This window comes from Vipera berus (genome assembly GCF_964194415.1).
Source record: "Vipera berus genome assembly, chromosome: 4".
NCBI classification, from domain to species: domain Eukaryota; kingdom Metazoa; phylum Chordata; class Lepidosauria; order Squamata; family Viperidae; genus Vipera; species Vipera berus.
This window is the reverse complement of record NC_138206.1, coordinates 36,215,426-36,235,934: the sequence shown is the minus strand read 5'-3', so window position 1 is coordinate 36,235,934 and position 20,509 is coordinate 36,215,426. Positions and strand designations below refer to the sequence as shown.

The window sequence follows — 20,509 nt, the reverse complement described above, 5'->3', positions numbered from 1 at the left end:
AACAGAATATTTAGATCAGACTGAAATTAACTGTAGGCTGGCGACTTACTGTGAACATGTCCTATTGTTTTCCTTGTATCTACTTTTATATTTGTATCACTTTTATACTTTTGATATGTTCAAATGACTAAATCAATAAAACCATTCTATCCTATTCTGTTCTGTTCTATTCTTAGTCCTCGACTAACAACAGCTGATTTAGTGTCAGTTCAAAGTTACAACAGCATTGAAAAAAGTGTCTTATGACCATTTTTCACCCTTATGACTGTTGCAGCATCCCCATGGTCATGTGATTTACATTCAGATGCTTGACAATTGGTCCATACTTATCATGGTTGCAGTGTCCTGGGGTCATGTGATCATCTTTTGCAACCTTCTAGAAGGACTACCTTCTATTCTATTCTGTTCTGTTTTGTTCCATTCCATTTTGCCTGGGTATCTTTTCTTTTATTTATTTATTAAATTTATATGTCATGCCTTTTTCCCATAAGACAACTCTTATTTATATTATCCTAATCTCTATGACAGTATTTCTTAATTTAGCAATTTTAAGCTATGTTGACTTTATCTCTCCTCCCCCACCTCCCCACCCCCACCCCCCACCAAGAAACTCAGAGGTTTTGAGGTTAAGAAATACTGCTCTATGCATTTACCAGTGGACTGGGAAAATGCTGAATTTGTTGAATAAGCAAGAAGTGCAATTTAAACTCTAATACAGCAGAGTTCTGTGCAGAGCAGGCTGCACAGTAAACACAAATTATTGTGTAGTGGGTCCGACGCAAGGAAGAGACGCCAGCCAGAGTGTGAGTTCAGCTCTTTATTGGAGGGGATGGCCCACTGGGGAATGAGGGTTACCTGGCCTCCTTAAATACCTAGCCAGGTAAGCGGACAGCCAATGGGGTTGGCCCTAGGTTTCCCGCCAAAAACCGTTCAGGCCAACGCCCCCTGGTGGCTGTTGCTATGCAGGTGCCTGCATACATAACACAAATGCTCTTCAGAATTCTGGTTGAATGTGAGGAAAGGGCTAGGGGCAGCATTCATACTGTCTTTGTTGAAGTTTCTACGTAGCTGAGCATTTAAATAGGTGAACAATATACTTTTTTTAATCATATACACTATTGCTAATTGATATTCAGCTTTTAAAATTGAACTCTTTGTCCTGAATACCATAGCAACCCACTTGGCTATTAGAGAGATAGTTCTTATTAGTGTGTTTAATAATTTTTTAAAAGCAAAATACTATTCAAAATAAGAATGCATCGAATACTTGCATTTCTTTAATGCCCACAAAGCAGTTCTATAAAGTCAAAACCATTTGATGAGGGAAAGGGTTTGCTCTTTGAATCCTGGACACTGGTTTATGAATTTATATAGAGGTTTTTGATTAAGGATTCCAAACAGAAATACTAAACCATGCTTCCACTCTTTGTTTCAGTTTCTGCATGCAAGAATTAGTTTGTTTGCAATAAGTATTCATGTATGGTAGAAGTCAATGGAGATGCATTTGTAATGAAACTGAATATCCTGACTAGCACTGCTACTATATGTGCATTATGCATTGACCTGAAACTTCACTTTTATGCATTTTTTCAGTCCAACATCACATTGTTTTTCTCCTTTGCTTTCTCTGTGACCAGAGGACTTCTTGGTTTCCTAACATAACTCCAATTTTGGCAAAGCCTGAGCCAGCCTGCAAATGTTTTGTACCATGAAACACCCAATTTACTATCTCAGACCATCCCATTGTGTCTGAAGGGCAATCTTACTTTAGAATAATCTGAACTGATAGAATATTTGCCTCAAGTAGCAAAATTTATTCCATCTTGCTTTCCTGTCATAAAAAAAACATATGCTTATTATTGTTTTTGATACCTCTCTGGCAGGTGAATTTACGAGGCTGCTGGAAGAAAAAGAATCATTTATCAACCAACTTTCTCGAGGGAAATTGTCTTTCACTCAACAAATAGATGAACTTAAAAGGCAGCTAGAGGAAGAGACCAAGGTAATGCTTTCATTAGCAATCCTGACATGATTCTGAGACAGTCAGAGAAAATTTCTCATTTTATGATAGTTTGTGAATACGTCCAGAATCACATGTCTCATGTCAGTGCAATGGAAATTCACTGATCTGCATAACAGGACAAATTGATCCATTATTGTTTTCGATTTGTGTAAATCAAATCATTATTTGTCAATATTTGTGTAAATAGCAATAGCACTTAGACTTATATACTGATCCAGTGCTTTATAGCTCTCCCTAAGCAGTTTACAAAGTCAAAATATTTTCCCCAACAGTCTGGACCCTCATTTTACCCACCTTAGAAGGGTGGAAGGCTGGTGAGAATTGAAATGCTAGCAGTTGGTAGAATTAGCCTGTAATACTGCATTCTGACCACTGCTCCACCACAGCACTTAAAATACAGAATGGGATTATAAATTCAGAATAAAGGTCGTGATAGTTGTTATGGATCAAGTAATATAATGTAACTGATGAGAATTTCACGTCAAAAAGGTAAAAAGCAAATCTGGAAATCAATCACAGGAACTTGCTAGTTACAATTCCAATTGTAGCTCCTTTTTCTGCTACAAAATGTGCTAATTCCAATTTCTTTATCCTGCAGTCCAAGAATGCTTTGGCCCATGCTCTGCAGGCTGCTCGCCATGACTGTGACCTCTTGCGTGAGCAGTATGAGGAGGAACAAGAAGCTAAGGCTGAGCTGCAGAGGGCACTTTCTAAAGGGAATGCAGAAGTAGCACAGTGGAGAACTAAATATGAAACAGATGCAATCCAAAGAACTGAAGAGCTGGAAGAAGCTAAGTAAGAGACATCAAAGTTACTGCTTAACTTTTCACTATATTCTTTTTATAAACTGGCATGAATACATGGAAAGGAAAAGTAGAACCTAGTGGTGAGACTATAGCAGAAAACATAAAGCAGTTTTATGTAAACATGTAAACCCCTGATGGTATTGGGAACACATTTTGCCAATATGTAACAAACCAAGTTCAATTGCTTGATTTTTTGTAAAAATCAGAAAAATTTTCAATGGGTTAATTTATTATGAATATCTGCTATTAGGAAAAAATTGGCAGCTCGTCTCCAGGAGGCAGAGGAAGCCATTGAGGCTGCCAATGCCAAATGTTCATCTCTGGAAAAGACAAAACATCGACTGCAGAATGAATTGGAGGACATAATGATTGACTTGGAAAAGGCCAACTCAGCTGCGGGAGTTCTGGACAAGAAGCAGCGCAATTTTGACAGGATGATTGCAGAATGGAAACAGAAGTATGAAGAGTCCCAAGCAGAGCTTGAGAGTGCCCAGAAGGAATCTAGAAGCCTCAGTACAGAATTATTTAAACTAAAGAATGCATATGAAGAAAGCCTAGACAATACAGAAACCTTAAAAAGAGAAAACAAGAATCTCCAAGGTAGGTCATTTGTTATTAAGGATACTGCAGGGAAGTCATGAATAATTTGCATAAGGAGCTCAGAAGCCTTAACCCACAAAGATACAGAGCAATTTGCCTTCCTGAAAGGAGGGTAAATAAAGTTCCAGGTATAATCTGGACTTATTTGTATGGAACTTCACCTTTGAAGTACCAAAAAAAGAACTTTCATATCAGATGGATTAACTTTCGTAGAGTATCCCTAAAAAGTCTTATTTACTATGGAATTTGCCAAACACATTAAGTTTCTGTAATGGTAGAATAGACAGATATCTAATATAAAACTATGAATAGCTTTCAATAAAAAAACTATGAATAGCTGATACTGATTTACAAGAACAAAGGAACACAGTGTCCACACATAGTGGAGCTGGATACCAAAACATTAAAGAGTATGGCTCAGAAAATACGATTATTTTCACTGAAATAACCCACTGTTAAATAATCCATGTCCCTCTTTATATGTGAACCACACAATCTGTGACTCATCATTTCAGAGACATTTCTCACATAAAGAGAAATAGAATGAACAAGGGCAGAAAAACAGCAAGAGCAGGAGTGACTTCCAACTTCCTGCCATGGCAACTATGATGGGACAGGTCTTCCTGGCTTCCGGAAAGCTAGGGTGGGACCATTCTACTCAACTTCTGGGTGACAGCAATACTTAAACAACCACAAATTTGCTCATGGGAGTCATGGGTTCTGGAGTTTGGACTCATTCTGTAACTTGGCTCATTTGAGGTAATTAGTTCAAAAATTGGTGCCCTGTGATGCACTGTTTCACCCAATTAAAGTTTACAGACATAAAAGTTGTAGTTGTTTGTAAATAGATGGAACAAGCATATGAAAAGGGGACATAGCATTTTTTGTCATGCTTCTGACCTAAGTCAATTCATAATGAATATTCTTCAAAATAGTAATATACTATTATTGTATGATCAATATTTCCTTACAGCTTATGTACTCTAATGATAATATAGCACCTTCTTTTCATCAAAAGTAACAAATAATAATAATAATAAATCTTGGATGATACTTAGAAAATATATACATTGGCAAAATCTCCATCGGTCAGTTACAAAAAGCCAAACTGCTTAGATATGCACATATAGTATACTAGGCCAATACATTACGACACCCTAGGTTCTTAGGAAGAATTCAATGTGTATGAAGTCCAACACCAGCTAAGAATTAGTAATAATTTATTTGATAATGATCAGCCAAAATTAAAAAAAATACAACACCAAAGTAAAATTGAATAGATGAGATAAACTATCAGCATAATATATATATATAATGATTAATAAAAATGTGACATACACTGCTATAATGCATTAATTACTTTTACAAGTGTAAATCTAAAACATTACAAACTGTGAAGTTAAAAAAACATATAATCTAAAAAAATAGCTGGTACATGATAAATTGAAAGTGATAAATAAAACAGAAGTGATTTTTTCCCCCTGTAACCAGTTATGCTTTTTTCATGGTGGCAATACAGAATTTAGCTACTGCACAGGTGATAAGCAGTTTCAAATCTTCTAGAAGATAGTTCACATGGAATTGTCTGGTCTTCCTGGAAATGTATATGTTAGGGGCAGAATATAAGCATACTTGATATCTTGATATCATACATACTTGATATCATACATGTGAAATTGTGTCAGTCTCTTTGATGCTGCATGGGCAGGTATGCTCAGTTAATAGGGTTTGGAGTATCACTCTTGCAGCAGTGCAGATGGCAAGTTCTTATGTCTGACTTAAATGCTATTCTCAGCTTGGGGAGAGTTAGACATTGTAGGTTGCTGGTTCCCAAGTGTTCTTATTGGTCCAAGTGCTCTATCATGTCCATTTTTTGAAATATGACCAGAATATGATCCATGAATGAAAATCATCCTCAAAAATAATAGTATGGTTATACAAATATCTCATATTTATCTGGAAGTTGTTTTAATTGACGTAACTTGGAGATTCTTTTTATTCTGCCTTGTAGGAACCAATGATGCATTGTAATATGTACTCTACATGGGGCTACCCTTGGAGTGTATCTGAAAGCTTCAATTGGCTCAAAATTCAATGATCTGTATGGTTTTGTGCAAGCCCAAATTAATGAACATTTCATCTCTTTTGCAGAGCTGAGATTTATTGGCTGCTGATTTGCTTCTGGGTGCAATTCAAGGTGCTGGTTATCACCTTTAAAGGCCTACATGGCTTGGGACCAAGTGATTTGAAGGAGTGCCTTTCTCCAGTTACATCTACCCACCCCACTAGAGCAGGAAGCAGGGCATGTTGTGTGTCTCACCTCTTAAAGAAATTCATCGGGTGGGACCAAAAATAGGGCCTTCTCCTGCTCCCTCCCCATGAAACAAGATTCCCCTGCAGATAAAGTTTGCCTCCACCTTGTTACTTTTTCAAAAGACCCTGTGGACATAGTTCTGTCAATGAACTAGGGGACCTAAGTTGATACTTAGGTCAAGTAGCTGATCAAGTAGCTTATTTGATTTGTTTGCAGCCACAGGGGCAGGTGGGAGGGAATGGGCTTATTTTTTGGGGGGTGTTCAATTCAATTTAATCCATTACTGTATGCCACCCAGAGTTACTGAAATGGACAGCCATATAAATTTGTTAAATAAAATAAGCATTCAACATCTTTCAGCTTTTCAGCACACACGGACACGAAAGAGTACACATGCATGCACACAAACATTGGTTTAGAAGAAAGGAAGGACTTCTGATCCTTATTCTTTCTTTATTGTTTTTAAAAATTCTTACAGAGGAAATTTCAGACCTAACCGATCAGATCAGCGAAGGAAACAAGAACCTTCATGAATTAGAGAAAATGAAGAAACAGACTGAACAAGAAAAAGCAGAAGTCCAGCTAGCCCTGGAAGAAGCTGAGGTAAGATAAAGATTTGGACAATCTTTTTATAGATACACCCAGACAGCAAGAAAAGACAAGTCATGATGACTTGACGCAAACTCTGCCCCTTATACAGTATATTTCTGCATGACATCATGATACGTACATGTATGAAATGGTGCAGCTTGCATCATGAATTATCACTTTGAATCATTGAATTAAGAGATAACATTTTCATATGCTTTTGTCATTGTAGTTATTGTATAATATAGTCCTTCAAATAAAAGAAAAGCAATTTACCTGTATGGGCAGTAACCATCTCTTGCCAGGTGACTTAAGATATGGTTCCTGGTTAAAATATTGTATAGGATTTTTTTTTCTTTTTTGCTATGAATGTTTGGCATGTATTTCTCAAATATTTTCAGGAAAGAAAATATTGAAAAAAACCAGCTGGCTAGCAAATGATGTTAGAAACAGATTTTAAAATCCTCAGCTTCTTTAAAATGTACTAAAAGTGGCGAATTGCTTCCCCATATGCAGTTTCTATGCCATTGTTAAATTCCATAATAATAATAATAATAATAATAATAATAATAATAATAATAATAATAATAATAATAATAATAATAATGTTGGAAGGGACCTTGGAGGTCATCTAGTCCAACCCCCTGCTCAGGCAGGAAACCTTATACCATTTCAGGCAAATGGCTGTCCAGTCTCTTCTTAAAAACCTCCAGTGTTGGAGCATTCACCACCTCTGGAGGCAGGTTGTTCCACTGGTTAATTGTTCTAACTGTCAGGAAGTTTCTCCTTAGTTCTAGGTTGCTTCTCTCCTTGACTAATTTCCATCCGTTGCTTCTTGTCCTGCTTTCAGGTGCTTTGGAGAATAGCTTGACTCCCTCTTCTTTGTGGCGGCCCCTGAGATATTGGAACACTGCTATCATGTCACCCCTCACCCTTCTCTTCATTAAACTACACATACCCAATTCCAGCAACCGTTCCCTATATGTTTTAGCCTCCAGCCCCCTAATCATCTTTGTTGCTCTTCTCTGTACCCTTTCTAGAGTCTCGACATCTTTTTTACATCGTGGTGACCAAAACTGGATGCAGTATTCCATATTAAACATCCTTGTAAGAGGATGTGTGTGCATTTGTGTAGATGTTTCTGAACTGCAACTCTCAAGCTTATAATGAGAAATCTTGGAAGCTTTAGTTCACCTTTAGTATCTGAAGCGCTGCTACTTACCAATCATTACTGCTGCCAACTTAACCGATATGGAATAGACTAGTGATATTATGTATCTTGGCCAATACTTTCCTATTAGAAAGGAACTATTTCTAAAACTTTGTGGTACACCATGCCCCCAGCATAAAACTAATGAGTTTATGATAGAGGAACTTCTGTGATTGGTGGCTGTTGTAATGATGGGGAAAACCCCAGAAGAATCACAAGAGCTGATTTCTTTTAGATACACTTGCCTATGTCAGAATGGGGCAACTTGCCGCAGCCAGCTCGCCACAGTCAACTTACCATGGTCAATTCACCATGGCCAACTCAGCACAGCCAATTCTTCATGGGACAATTAGCCATGGCCAACTCCCCATGGGAAAATTCACTGCAGAATGATTCAACAATTCAATATAATTATTTAAAGTAATTTAAAAAATATTTTATTTTTTGTCATTCACATTTCATTTTGTTCCTCCCCTGGTATCCTTTCTTTAATGATTATATTTCACTATTTATTCGATATTAGTGTAACTCTTGTCCCTCAGCAAGTTGTCCCATGGCAAGTTGTCCAGTGGTAAGTTGGCTGCGGCAAGTTGTCATACACCTTGCCCACGTACACCTTAAGTCAGAGATAGGCTAGTGGGGTTTAGGGATATGTCAGTATCTATCTGGACTGGTCAAATGCTTTTCTTACAAAATGAAAAGTGTTTGTAAGAGTTGGGATGCAGTCAAAAAAAGATTGAGGAGTGGAAGGTCAGAATCCCATGGAAGAACAGCAACTCAGGAAACCAGCAGAACCAATTACAACAAAGTTGAGACAGAAAACATCATTTCAACTTGCCTTTCCCACATTATCGATATGACCTAAATGGCTCATAGGCCTCATTATGAGAATATCATTTTTAGAACTGAGAATCACTGAGAGCACATCCAGAGGAAGCGATGCACTCACAGTGGGGTGAAGAGGTTGTTGGGATGGGCCCATAGTCATGAAGGAGCTCTAACCTGGGCTGCAAATATTCAGAGCTCTTTGCTACCAGAAGTAGTTGTCTGATATTTGCCTCCCAAATCTGGTAGTCTTAATGTTGTATAAATAAAGCCTTAAAGTCAATGTTGAAAGAGTTCTCTTAAGACTGGGAACTTGAAAACAGTTGTTCTGTATGACAGATAATTTGTTGGGAAAGGTAAATTAGTAAAACAATTAAGGATCAAATTTGCATAATATTAAACTGACTTTCCATTTAACATGCTAATGGCATCAGCCAGGGGAGATGATAATTATCCAAATCAAAGAAGGCAGACAGAGGGACGCTCTGATTCTTTTTCTCCTCTACTGTAATTTTGAGGGAAATCCTGGCCTTTGAATTCAGGAAATTCCTGCCGTGTCCCAGTGAAGTGTAGCTAATACCAGCTTCTGAGGAAGTACTTTTCTTAAGACTTCATCAAAAGAAGAAAGGGCTAAATCTTCTCTTCCATCTGTTACAATGAGATAATTATCAGTTGCATATCTAGAGAGAGCTTCAATTTAAAAAGGTTGTAAATGCAAATACATATTTCACATTAGGTAGCTTGCCAATTTACTACTTCTGACTTGTTCTGAGGACATATTCATAAATGCATGCTTACTCCTGGTTATTTTAGCCATGGTTTACCTAATTGATCCTGGGCACAATAGGCTGAATTATAAACTAAGCATGCACCCTGTGGTTGCCCAACATGCTAAACTATATTGCAATTCTATGAGTCATGTGAACAAAACATAATCTAGAAGCAAAAGTTGGAGTTTGGTCAATGAAGCTTTGGATCAAAAGTAGCTTTTTACAATTGTGGGGCCTTTATTGCTCTTGAAAGTGGTGTTTTTATGCCTCATCCCAAAGTGAAAATAAATTTGGAAATCTTATTTACTTTTTACAACCTCTTGGGCAATCTGGAAAAGTGAAAATGGCTATAAAGCCATGTAATTATAGTGCTATATAGATTCAGAGATAAATGCTTCTTGTTCTTTGGCTGTAATCCAAATTCTCATGTTACCCAATTGGCCAATAAGATATCCAATATTGTTGTAAATGTACAAGTATGGAAAAACTGTTATATTTAAAAATCACATTCACTTGCCTTGGCTGTAAATATCCAGGTGTTTTCTGCCATCTAATTGTTGGAAATTTCCAGCCAATACTTGTTTTTCTGTGTTTTTGTAAAATGGTAATCATCAGGTTGATTTAATCTTTTAATATCTATGTGCTCTCTTAAGTATAATTTGGTGTATCTGATTATGATCTGTTTACATAACAAGTTAACTGAATACATTCAATAGCACTGTCATGTATTAAAATTTTAAAAATCATTTATATATTTTAAAAGGGACATACACCATCTCTTTTCTAGCAGTATTTGGAATGCACTGATACTGAAAATAAGCTCTGAATAAGCCATATGTTTCATTTTATTAATCTGTCTTTCTTTTTTTAAAATTTTGCAGGCTACCTTATATTTTGCAGGGATTTCCCCATCAAATAAAAAGGTTTTTGGTATTATAGCAGAGGAACAGCATGCTTGGTTCCACAGTTTTGAAGCAAGCGTATATGTATATGTATATGTATATGTATATGTATATGTATATGTATATGTATATGTATATGTATATGTATATGTATATGTATATGTATATGTATATGTATATGTATATGTATATGTATATGTATATGTATATGTATATGTATATGCATATATAGTATGCATATGTATATGTATACATAGTATATATATACATATATGTATAGTATGCAGAGAGAGAGAGAGAGAGAGAGACTTCAATATGTAATATATGCAACACAGATAGAACAGGATCTACCTGAGCATCATATATTCGTTGTGGTGATTTGGAAACTTCACCTTGATAAAACAGTCTAGAATGCAATCTGGCATGCTCATTAAAAAGAGCTGTTCCATAAAACTACAAGGAAGATTTTTCTTTTTGTTTTCTAAACAATGCATTTTATAGTCATCCAGTGCTAACAACCAAGGGCCATGTATGCCCTCACAGTGTCTTTCTGGTGGACTCTATTGCCAATTTTGAAAATCTGCAGGAGATATTCAGAAACGGTCATGTAAGCACTGAAATAGGCTTAACCTGGTGTGTTTTTTTAATCCACTGCCCTATCTAGGACAGTCTGCTTTCCCCAAGTGTTCATTGTGATCCCTTGCCCATCACAAGGTGAAGAAAAACTTTCTCAAAATTTTGTTGCCCTTCGCCTTTTGTCCTGCATGGTAAAGGTCCATCTCAATCACTTAATACATGATCATACATCTTGGTATTCTTTTCCAGAGTAAAACAGCATTATGTATTTCACAAATACAGAAAAAAATGGGAAAACATAAAAAAAATTAAAGACAGCTGAAACGAAGAGAAAATCTAACTAGAACTAGATTCTTATTTCCAGCATGTTCATATATTAATTCCTACATTGTTTTTGCTCTTCAATATTGTAGTCAATAACTTCTAAATTTAACAAATGAGGTCCCACAATAGTTGCCATATATTACAGATGTTTTTATGAATATGAATGTGTGTGAGAGAATAAAGACTGGGGATTGTGGGTATGAGCACTTAATAAATCATAAACAAGTTTCTCTACAGTCCCTTATATGAACAAAAAATGTTTCTTAAAATGATTCCATTTGACAGATGACTAAAATCAAATAAACATGTGCCTTCATTAGCAATACTGTTGCTTACAACCCATTGACAGAGTTGTACTAGAATAACAACATCTGATAAGCATATATATCCACAGATTGAATTTGCTTCATTTTACAAAATTTCAGGGTATAATATCTAGTCAGATGGCATAACACTTTATAGAAAAACAAATGTTCAGTCCACATCAAAGTCAAGAGGGAATTAAATGAATTATACTGTTTCTTCTGCTGCACAATGCTCTATTTTAAAAACCAGTTTAAAATGCAATAGGGAACTAAATTAGAAAAATAAATACAATGAAAATTATTGCAGGATTTTATATTTTTGTTTTCTGTTAAATAATTAAATTTAGCCTATATTTAGAATCCTGGCCACAAAATCTAAAAGATTCTTAATAATTATGAATTGTCTTTTGTAAAATGAAAAAAGTATTCATTAGTTTGTTGGTTTTGATGAGTGAAAGCTCATCCGATTCCATAACCCTTTTTTCTGTCATTCCTCAGCACATACTGTATTTTTGCATAGTACACTACCACGCAGTTTATTCATGCTAGATCTTAATGCCAGCCATAAAAGCCTCTATTTTAATATTTGCAACAAACAGAAATGAGCAAATGAATGAAAATATATAATCTGCATATGCAAATTAAAAAGAAATGGAAAATAATGTATCATGTTCACATAAAAATGCCCAGGTAAATATTTTAGTGCTATTATAGGAAACTTTGATAGCCCGGAGGGAATTAACCTTCAACTTTACTACACACCCGTGTGTGCCTGCTATGGCTAAGGGGACACTTAATCTAGACAGAACAAAGGGTGTCTTACACAACATGTACTGCTAAGCCAAAAACATTTTGCTACCAGAAGAGGATATCAGATAATATCTTGTTATCATCCTGATATCAAGTCAAGTTGTGGGGTCATTCAAAAGCAGTTATTAGAATAAATTACATGTACCTCTTCTCATCCTGGCAGTAAAAATAAAACAGTAGTAAATCAAATTACTAACAGATTGCTCCCTTTTTATGATACCCAAGCTGAATTGGCCTGATGGACATTTCATTCTATTTGATGGTAGTTTCATCTAATGATTAAAATAGGACAGGGCTGTCAAACTCGCAACGTTGTGACTTTTTTGCCATTGCCGGCAATGTGGTGGGTGCGGTTTTGCTATGATGCATTTGGCCTGTGGATGTGCAGTTTGTCATCCCTGAAATAGGGAGTCAGAAAGGAAAAATCTGAGTTCTAGTCCTGCCTTAGGCAAGTAATCAGCTGAATGACATCGTACCAGTCACTTTGTCTTAGCTCTTGAAAGAAGGCAGGCACCTCAGAGCCTGCACAACAAAACATAGAAAACTGCAAGGACTGATCTGTATAGTCACCAGGATTCGACACAAACTTTAAGGCATCTGTAAACAAACAAACAAATCAGGTAGGGCCAAGATGACAAGATTACCTGCTCCAAGTAACCCTTGCATGTAAAAATGTTGCAAACTGGTGCTAATTATGATAAAAATACCAATAGTTAGCAACCTTTTGTCTGTGCTTTTCAGTATTATCATAATGATTGCTCTGCAACTGAACAGAATATTAGATTGTGCCTTTCAGCTACCACAGCATATGGTGTGGTGATTTTTCTTTTTTTAAAAAGACATTTAACCTTAATTTATATTGTGCATCTTTATTAGGGAGCTCTGGAGCATGAAGAAAGCAAAACATTACGTTTTCAACTGGAACTTTCCCAAATTAAAGCAGACTTTGAAAGAAAATTGGCAGAAAAAGATGAGGAAACTGAAAACTTCAGGTACAATATGATAAACGTTTATACAACATGTCATACAAAATACACGACTGGATTGGTACTAACTGCAAACAATATATGGAATTTTGGTTTAGAACCTGTCTCTTAAGCACTGTTTAGGAGTTCATTATTGAAAGCACTCAACATATGGGCAGTGTCAGGGCCCACTTCAAAAACCTCATCCTAAGAAAGCAGAACTCGTGGAAGCAGTTTCTTCCAAAAGGAAATTTTATTAGGAGAAGCTGATAGCAGGCATAATAGACAGGATCTGAAGGTTTCCCACTCAGATCAATAGGTTAAAAGTGTCCCAAGCAAACCCCATCCAAAGTTCATTTGGTCAGTTCGAATGGGACAATCCCCAGGTGTTAAGTCCATTGTGGGAAAGAGCAGATAACGCCAGGCTGTCTCAGGGTTGCAGTGATGTTTTGTCGGCTCTTCATGCCTTCCCTTCCAAAAGTAGAGTTATACCAGTTGCCGGAGACGCATTCTTTTCTTCTCCCCCTCCCCCCTCTTTCTAGCTGACATCAAGGGGAAAAATAGTTCACAGAGGAAGTATGCAGAAACAGCAAACTGTTACAGTGTAGCGATAGAGGAAAACAGAGCAATAACCCACAGTGCTTTCCCCCGCTCCCCTCCAGGGGCATGGCAGAACCCAGAAGTATAGAAAGAGTAGAGTGTGAATTAAAGATAGAAAAGAGTCCCCTTAGCATATGGGTTCTGACAAGCAGTTTGGACAATCCTACCACCATCTTTCTGCAGGCCTGATTTTGATGTTGGCTGTGGCAGGTGCAAATGTCTGTATCAGGACAGCCTTCATATTATGACTCTATATGTATTACTTCTACGTAAGATTTCTCAGTGTTCTAGCATTCCTAGAGTCCAATATCACCATCACTGATGATATTTATGTGAATATGTGATATTAGCAGGTGATGTCATTTGACATACCCCAGTATGGGAGGTTATTTGGAGCATTTTCCTGTTGAAAAAGAGATTATTTTGATTTTAGATGACTGACTGCCCTTATTAATTTTAACATTGGCTGGATCCAGGCTGCAAAACTGTAGACAGAGTAAATAGCAGACATAAAGGCAGTTCCAATACTTTGTCTCCATCCCATGGTTATCTGGATTTTTGCCATCCAGATCTAATAGCCCCTAGTGCAGGGGTAGGCAACCTTGGCTCTTTTATGACTCATGGACTTCAACTCCCATAATTCCTGAGTCAGCTAGTTGAAGTCCATGAGTCATAAAAGAGTCGAGGTTGCCTGCCCCTGCCCTAGTGCAACAGAATCTAAAAATTAGTTTGCAGAATGGGTGAATCTGTCAGATTTGTGTATTCATTCAAATAATTTTAAATTTCTCTCTCTCTCTCTGTGTCCTAGTTTGTAAATTCTGGTTAGTATTTTTAAAGAGAGAAAAAGAACACTGAACAGATTTCTACCTGAATACAATATTTTACGTTTTCCTAGTCTTGAGAGAATTGGCTTTTCTCTTCTGGACATTTATCATTAAAGTTGGCAAGACTGTCTGTAAAAGAGTAATAGCCAGTGCTTTTTTTGTAAAAGAAAAAGGTGCCGGAACTCACACATGTCATACAACCTGCCTTGCGTACCCTACAAGGTTCCATCCAAAAAAGGTGCCGGAACTCCGTTCTGAGTGTTCTATGAGAAAAAAAGTCCTGGTAATAGCTATAATTTTACATCACAAATATAAATGAACTCATAGGGATTCAAGCCCAAACATTTAAGAGCTATACAATCAAAACCTTCTGAACAAATTTTCTTTCTTCTCATTTCAGTTTTTAATCTGTAATTATCACACACACACATGTATATGTTTTAAAAATAATAATAAGAGTACAAACTAAATTAGAGAAAAGAAAAAAGAAAAATCAGAAAAAGCTAAAAGTGCAGTCAATAAAAAAAATAGAAAAAGGTAGAAAACACAAAAAGATATAAAGAAAGATATACAGGAATGTATATGTATAAAGAAGTAACTTCTGCTTTTCTCCACAGCAGTTATAATTACATTTATATTTTACACTATTATTATTTTCACACTTATAATGTTATTAAGTTTCCATCCCACTCTAAGTAGCTCACAGTTCTAAACAAGGTTACTAAAAGGTAGACTCTATAGCAATTGGGGAAAAAGAACCATGGAAGAGATTATGATGCCAGTCTAGATCCAATGAGATCAATAAGAACTTACTATAGATACAAAAGATCTATATTTCTTAACCATCATAAGATTTTTTTTTCCATAGTTGTTCTGCCAGTAACACATTATGCAGAAGAGGGCAATTTACTTCTGCTTATGAATCTGCTGAACCATCTGCACATGCTGTCTTAATTTGCAAGAATGTTGTTAAGACTGATTGATAATTACTGTCTGCACAATATGTTGACAAAAGATATATTAATAAACAAAAGGAAATAAACAAAAAAAACTGGAATCACTTTTTAAGAATTAAGCCAGACTGTTTTTTCTCTGATAGACAAAAACATAACAGCATTCCTGGTATATATATATATATATGTGTGTGTGTGTGGGGGGGGGGGGTGTGGGTGTGGGTGTGGGTGTGGGTGTGGGTGTGGGTGTGGGTGTGTGCTTGATATATATATATATATATATATATATATATATATATATATATATGTGTGTGTGTGTGTGGGGGGGGGGGTGTGGGTGTGGGTGTGGGTGTGGGTGTGGGTGTGGGTGTGGGTGTGGGTGTGTGCTTGAAGATGACTTGGGATGAAAGGTATATCTATATAAAATATTATTTCAAAAATAGGAGAAACCAGCAGCGTACAATAGACACACTGCAGTCTACCTTGGATGCTGAAGCTAAAAGCAGGAATGAGGCAGTCCGGCTGAAAAAGAAGATGGAAGGTGACCTCAATGAAATGGAAGTCCAACTGAGCCATGCTAACCGGCATGCTTCCGAAGCAACTAAGGCCACACGCATCCTTCAGGCTCAATTAAAGGTATTCCATGAATATTGTTAATGAAATCTGTACATCATAACAACAACAGCAAAACTCCAACAGATGCAGATAGCATATAGTACTATGTTTCAAATTTGGCGTTGTAAGGAAAATTTCGAATTGCCAACCCACGGCGAGATACAAGTTTTCCCCCCTGTCATTCTAAAATAAAACAATAAGTCCACTTGGATAAAATAACATGTATGAGAAGATTGTTGGGTGTGGAGGAATAAAAAACAGTAGTCAGCCAGACTACTTGGCCTTTTCCACATATGTCATAAATTGCATTTTACAGTACATTGGCAAACATGGTTTAGAGACTATACATTTGCCATTATATCTATCAGTATTTTTCCCCAATGAATGTGCAGCTTGAATAGTCTTAAGAAGCTCTATCTTTCTCACACAATTAATGCAATTTCAAGTCACTGAATCATATTAGTATGCAAATTATAACAGGATGTAGTTCATATCCTTCCCTTCCATTTTAATTTTTCCTCTCTCCACTCCCTTAGATATAATGGTCATACTACACAGAAGAACAGGAAACATAAGCATGTAGCTATCTTTGTATGTATGTACATATGTGCCAGAATTTCAAATTTCTTAACTAAAAAAGAAAATTCAGATCTCTTTATATTGTTTGGAAATAAATCAGACCTTTTCATGCATTTGTTAAAAACATATTTATTTTACTCTGAAAAGAAAAAATACAAAACTAGATGGAAGTGAGGCATCAAAATATTTAAAAGTGGTAGAGCACTTTGAATTTCATCTCTCTGTGTTTCTTTTTATATTTTTAATGAATGATGTGCCTACAGATGTATAAAACACACAAGCTTGTGTTATTTATTAAGTAAGTGGGCAAACGAGGTAGAAGGGAGTTATAACTATCACTATAGATGGCATATTCTGCTCACCTGTGAGAAGAAACCCCTAAGAAAAATCAAAATGTTTGGAGAATTTGCTTCTCAAGAAGCAGACATGGAAGCAACCAATACTTTAAGAAAACACAATTTTGAAATTGCTCTTAGTTCTCTTAATGACAATTATGTAGCTCAAGCTACTACCTGGCTACAGAAGTTATAGCTACTCCAAGATAATAAGAGGAAATTCTGAAAGTGTTTACATGATATTTGCTGATCTCAGTAAAAACAAAACACAGTTAAGCCTAGGTGTGAATAAAGACATCAGGAATTCCATGGCTGTAGCTAAAGACAGATAGACAGATATATGTGAGATTTCATCTTCTTTCAGGAATTGCAAGTGCAGCTTGATGATTCAACACACCTTAATGAGGATTTCAAAGAGCAATTGGCAGTCACTGATCGACGTAATACTCTTCTCCAATCTGAGCTGGATGAGCTGAGGGCTGTGCTGGACCAGACAGAACGTAGTCGTAAATTGGCAGAACAAGAATTATTAGAAGCCACTGAACGTGTCAACCTTCTGCACACCCAGGTTGGTTTGCCTGCCTGCTCTAGTATTCTTTTCTCTGTTTCCTGGTGGATAATAAATCCAACATTTCCCATAAAGGAATGATTTCTTTGTGGTTTTTTGTTGTGGAACAACATTCCTTTATATAGGAAATAATGGATTTATCCACCAGGGTTTCTTTCTGTGTGAATAGAAAAAAAAGAATAAAGTATATATTACACACTGACCAATATTTTAAATTTTATCTTTTGTCCTCTAGGTCAAAGAAAATTGGCTTTGTACACTTATGTGACTGATCATTTCTTTAAAAGAAAACCTTGTGCTTAAGGGACTATTTACACATCCATTACTTGCTTATTTTCTGTTGGGCATTTTTCCATCCAAATTTTAAGGGTCTTCTGTGCTGCAGGAGGTTTGGATAATATCCAGATAATTTCAGTAATCTTATTTAAGTTCCTTTAAACCCTACTATTTCCATAAAAGTTGATAAGTCATAGCTCTTTCTTGTGGAAATAATGTATTTCCAAGAATATTGTCTTGGGTAAATTACTCTTTTCTTGTTTCCTGATGTTTTCTAAGTTATAGATTTGGCATATCAGCCAATATTGGTGATCTTTTTGCAAACTAGTTACATGAAAGAAGCCTTATAATCAGTGGCGTAGCGTGGGGGGTGCAGGGGGGGCCGGCCGCACCGTGCGCAACATCTGGGGGGGCGCGCTCGATGGCGCCGGGATCCGGCAGGGCGGAGGCACCGGAGCCCCAGCCGGGAAGGGCCTGACGCCCCACGGCGCGCCACACACACACACACACACACAAACACAGCGTGACTCCTCCTTCGGGCCGCTCCGACCGGAAACTCCATAGGCCACAAGTCGGAGGCGCTCTTCTTTGCCCGGCCTAGAAGGCTCCGGGGAGCCAGGCCCGGCTGGAGCTCCTTTAACTTTTGCCAGGCGGCCTCCGCTCCCCCGAGAGGGCATAATCCCTCTTGCCTTCGGGTTGGCTGAAGTTCCGGCTTGTTTCCCGCCTGCCCTCCCCCCCTTCTCTGCCGCCGCCGCCGCAGGCAGCCGCGGTTGGCGCCTATTTACTCCCGCCGTTTGTAAGGACGGCTCCCGCCAGGAGGGCCAGAGGCTGGAATCCGCCTTCGCTCCGGCGCTGGACGGAAGCCTTCTCTCCCTCCTCCCTCCCCCCGCAAAGGAGAAGGCGGCTCCTGAGCGTGCACAGAGCGCGGCCCTCCTGCAACCCCGGGGCTCCGCTGCGGAAGCTCTCCCAAGGCGCTCCCGGGGTTGCCAAAGGCGGGGGGGCGTGGCGGGGCTTGAAAGAGGGTGGATTTCCTGCAGGGGGAGGATCGCTGCAGCGTCTCTCCGGGGGTCCCTGCTCTGGAACGAAAGCTGCGTCGGCAGGTTGCCGATCCAACCGTGCATCGGCGATCGGGACCGCCCCCCCCCCACACACGTCGCCAGCAGCGAGAGTTTCCAGCCAGGCCAGCGAATCTTTGGGGTGAGGTGCCAAAGAGAAGGAGGCGGCTTGGCTTGGATAAGCAGCATCTGGGCAGAAAATAGGTCGGGCGCCGCAGCAAGTATGAATTCCTGGGGTTCAGCCTAAGCAGGCAAAGCTGCAGGGTGGGTTGGTTGGCTTTTCCGGCTTTGGAATAACCTTGGGAAGCTGAGGCATTGTAAGTTGGAAGTCATTGTTTGTCGCCTAACATGTTGGGTCAACCCCACGCCACATGCTAAGCCATAAACCGTGGTTGGTATCCAGGGTTTAGGACAAGATGGAGAAAACTAGCCAATTGTGGGATCATAAATCTTGATGAAGCCCATCATCGCTCCATGTGATGTATGCACTCAATCTACAAACGCAGTCCAAGCCTATTCACATCTGTTGTAAGGTCATTCTCTCCTGGGGTTTATCCTGACGTCCACTAAGAGTGGAACAAACATGCCCCATTAACCATTTTCAACGCCATGTCCTCTCTTTGTCTCATCCTAAATCACAGCTGAGGCACCTTAAAGTTGCCTTGTTTCAGTTTTAAACTAGCATTTTCCCTCTTCTCCAGAGACCCTTTTTTGCCTTGAACCTAACTCAGGGGTAGGCAACCTTGGCTCTTTTATGACTCATGGACTTCAACTCCCAGAATTCCTGAGCTAGTGGAAGAGACTCGAGTGCTAAAATCCACAGGTTAGGGGGCGCAAATTACTTGCCTTGCCCCGGGTGCTGACAACCCACGCTACGCCACTGCTTATAATATCAAGCTTTCTAGAGGGTTTGTTTGTTTGTTTTTGCTTGCAAAAAATGTGGAAGATTCTACTTTGAACCAGAAACTGACCTGATTTATTGTTCACCAGTGTGTCTCTTGGAAATAATATGAGTTATGATATCAGGAATATGTATGAATAGGGCTACTCTTATACTTTATCTTATTGACACTTATCCCAGTGCTACAAAATATCCTGTCCTAATGAACATTGCTTTTTCTTTTGAAATAAAAGAATACAAGTCTAATCAACCAGAAGAAGAAGCTGGAGAATGATGTTACTCAAATACAAACTGAGGTGGAAGAAGCTATACAGGAATGCAGAAATGCTGAAGAAAAGGCCAAAAAAGCAATCACTGATGTAAGTAGAGATCCCATTTTTTATTCCAGCCTAAATCATTGCTTTGTTATTAACAAAAAAATATTTAGACCATTATTATCTATGATTAGTTGTGAAAATTTATCTAGAGCTTTAAATTCCTATGTCCATCAAAATGAAAAGACTCATTTTGATGTTATACTGTAGAACTTACCATTTCACATCTTTATGTTATTCCAGGCAGCAATGATGGCTGAAGAACTTAAGAAAGAGCAGGACACCAGTGCTCACTTGGAGCGCATGAAGAAGAATATGGAACAGACTATCAAAGATTTACAGAAGAGACTTGATGAAGCAGAACAAATTGCTCTCAAAGGGGGCAAAAAGCAGATTCAGAAGATGGAATCGAGGGTATTTTTCCTTGAATTCAAATCAAGCAGTAGTTGCCTACTTCAGAAATGTGTACTC

General features: G+C 38.0%; 1 protein-coding gene across 1 annotated transcript in view; it reads left to right on the top strand.

Annotated features, from left to right (window-relative positions):
• The window catches only part of MYH15 (myosin heavy chain 15), a gene marked incomplete at its 5' end in the record, with an annotated part of 98,258 nt that overhangs the window by 66,902 nt on the left and 10,847 nt on the right, over positions 1–20,509 (top strand). The window contains 9 exons of the mRNA XM_081327740.1: positions 1,884–2,002; positions 2,622–2,818; positions 3,080–3,429; positions 6,222–6,346; positions 12,930–13,045; positions 15,839–16,031; positions 17,289–17,492; positions 19,958–20,083; positions 20,282–20,452. Of these exons, the coding sequence (XP_081183866.1) occupies positions 1,884–2,002; positions 2,622–2,818; positions 3,080–3,429; positions 6,222–6,346; positions 12,930–13,045; positions 15,839–16,031; positions 17,289–17,492; positions 19,958–20,083; positions 20,282–20,452 (1,601 nt within the window). The remainder of the gene's footprint in view (positions 1–1,883; positions 2,003–2,621; positions 2,819–3,079; positions 3,430–6,221; positions 6,347–12,929; positions 13,046–15,838; positions 16,032–17,288; positions 17,493–19,957; positions 20,084–20,281; positions 20,453–20,509) is intronic.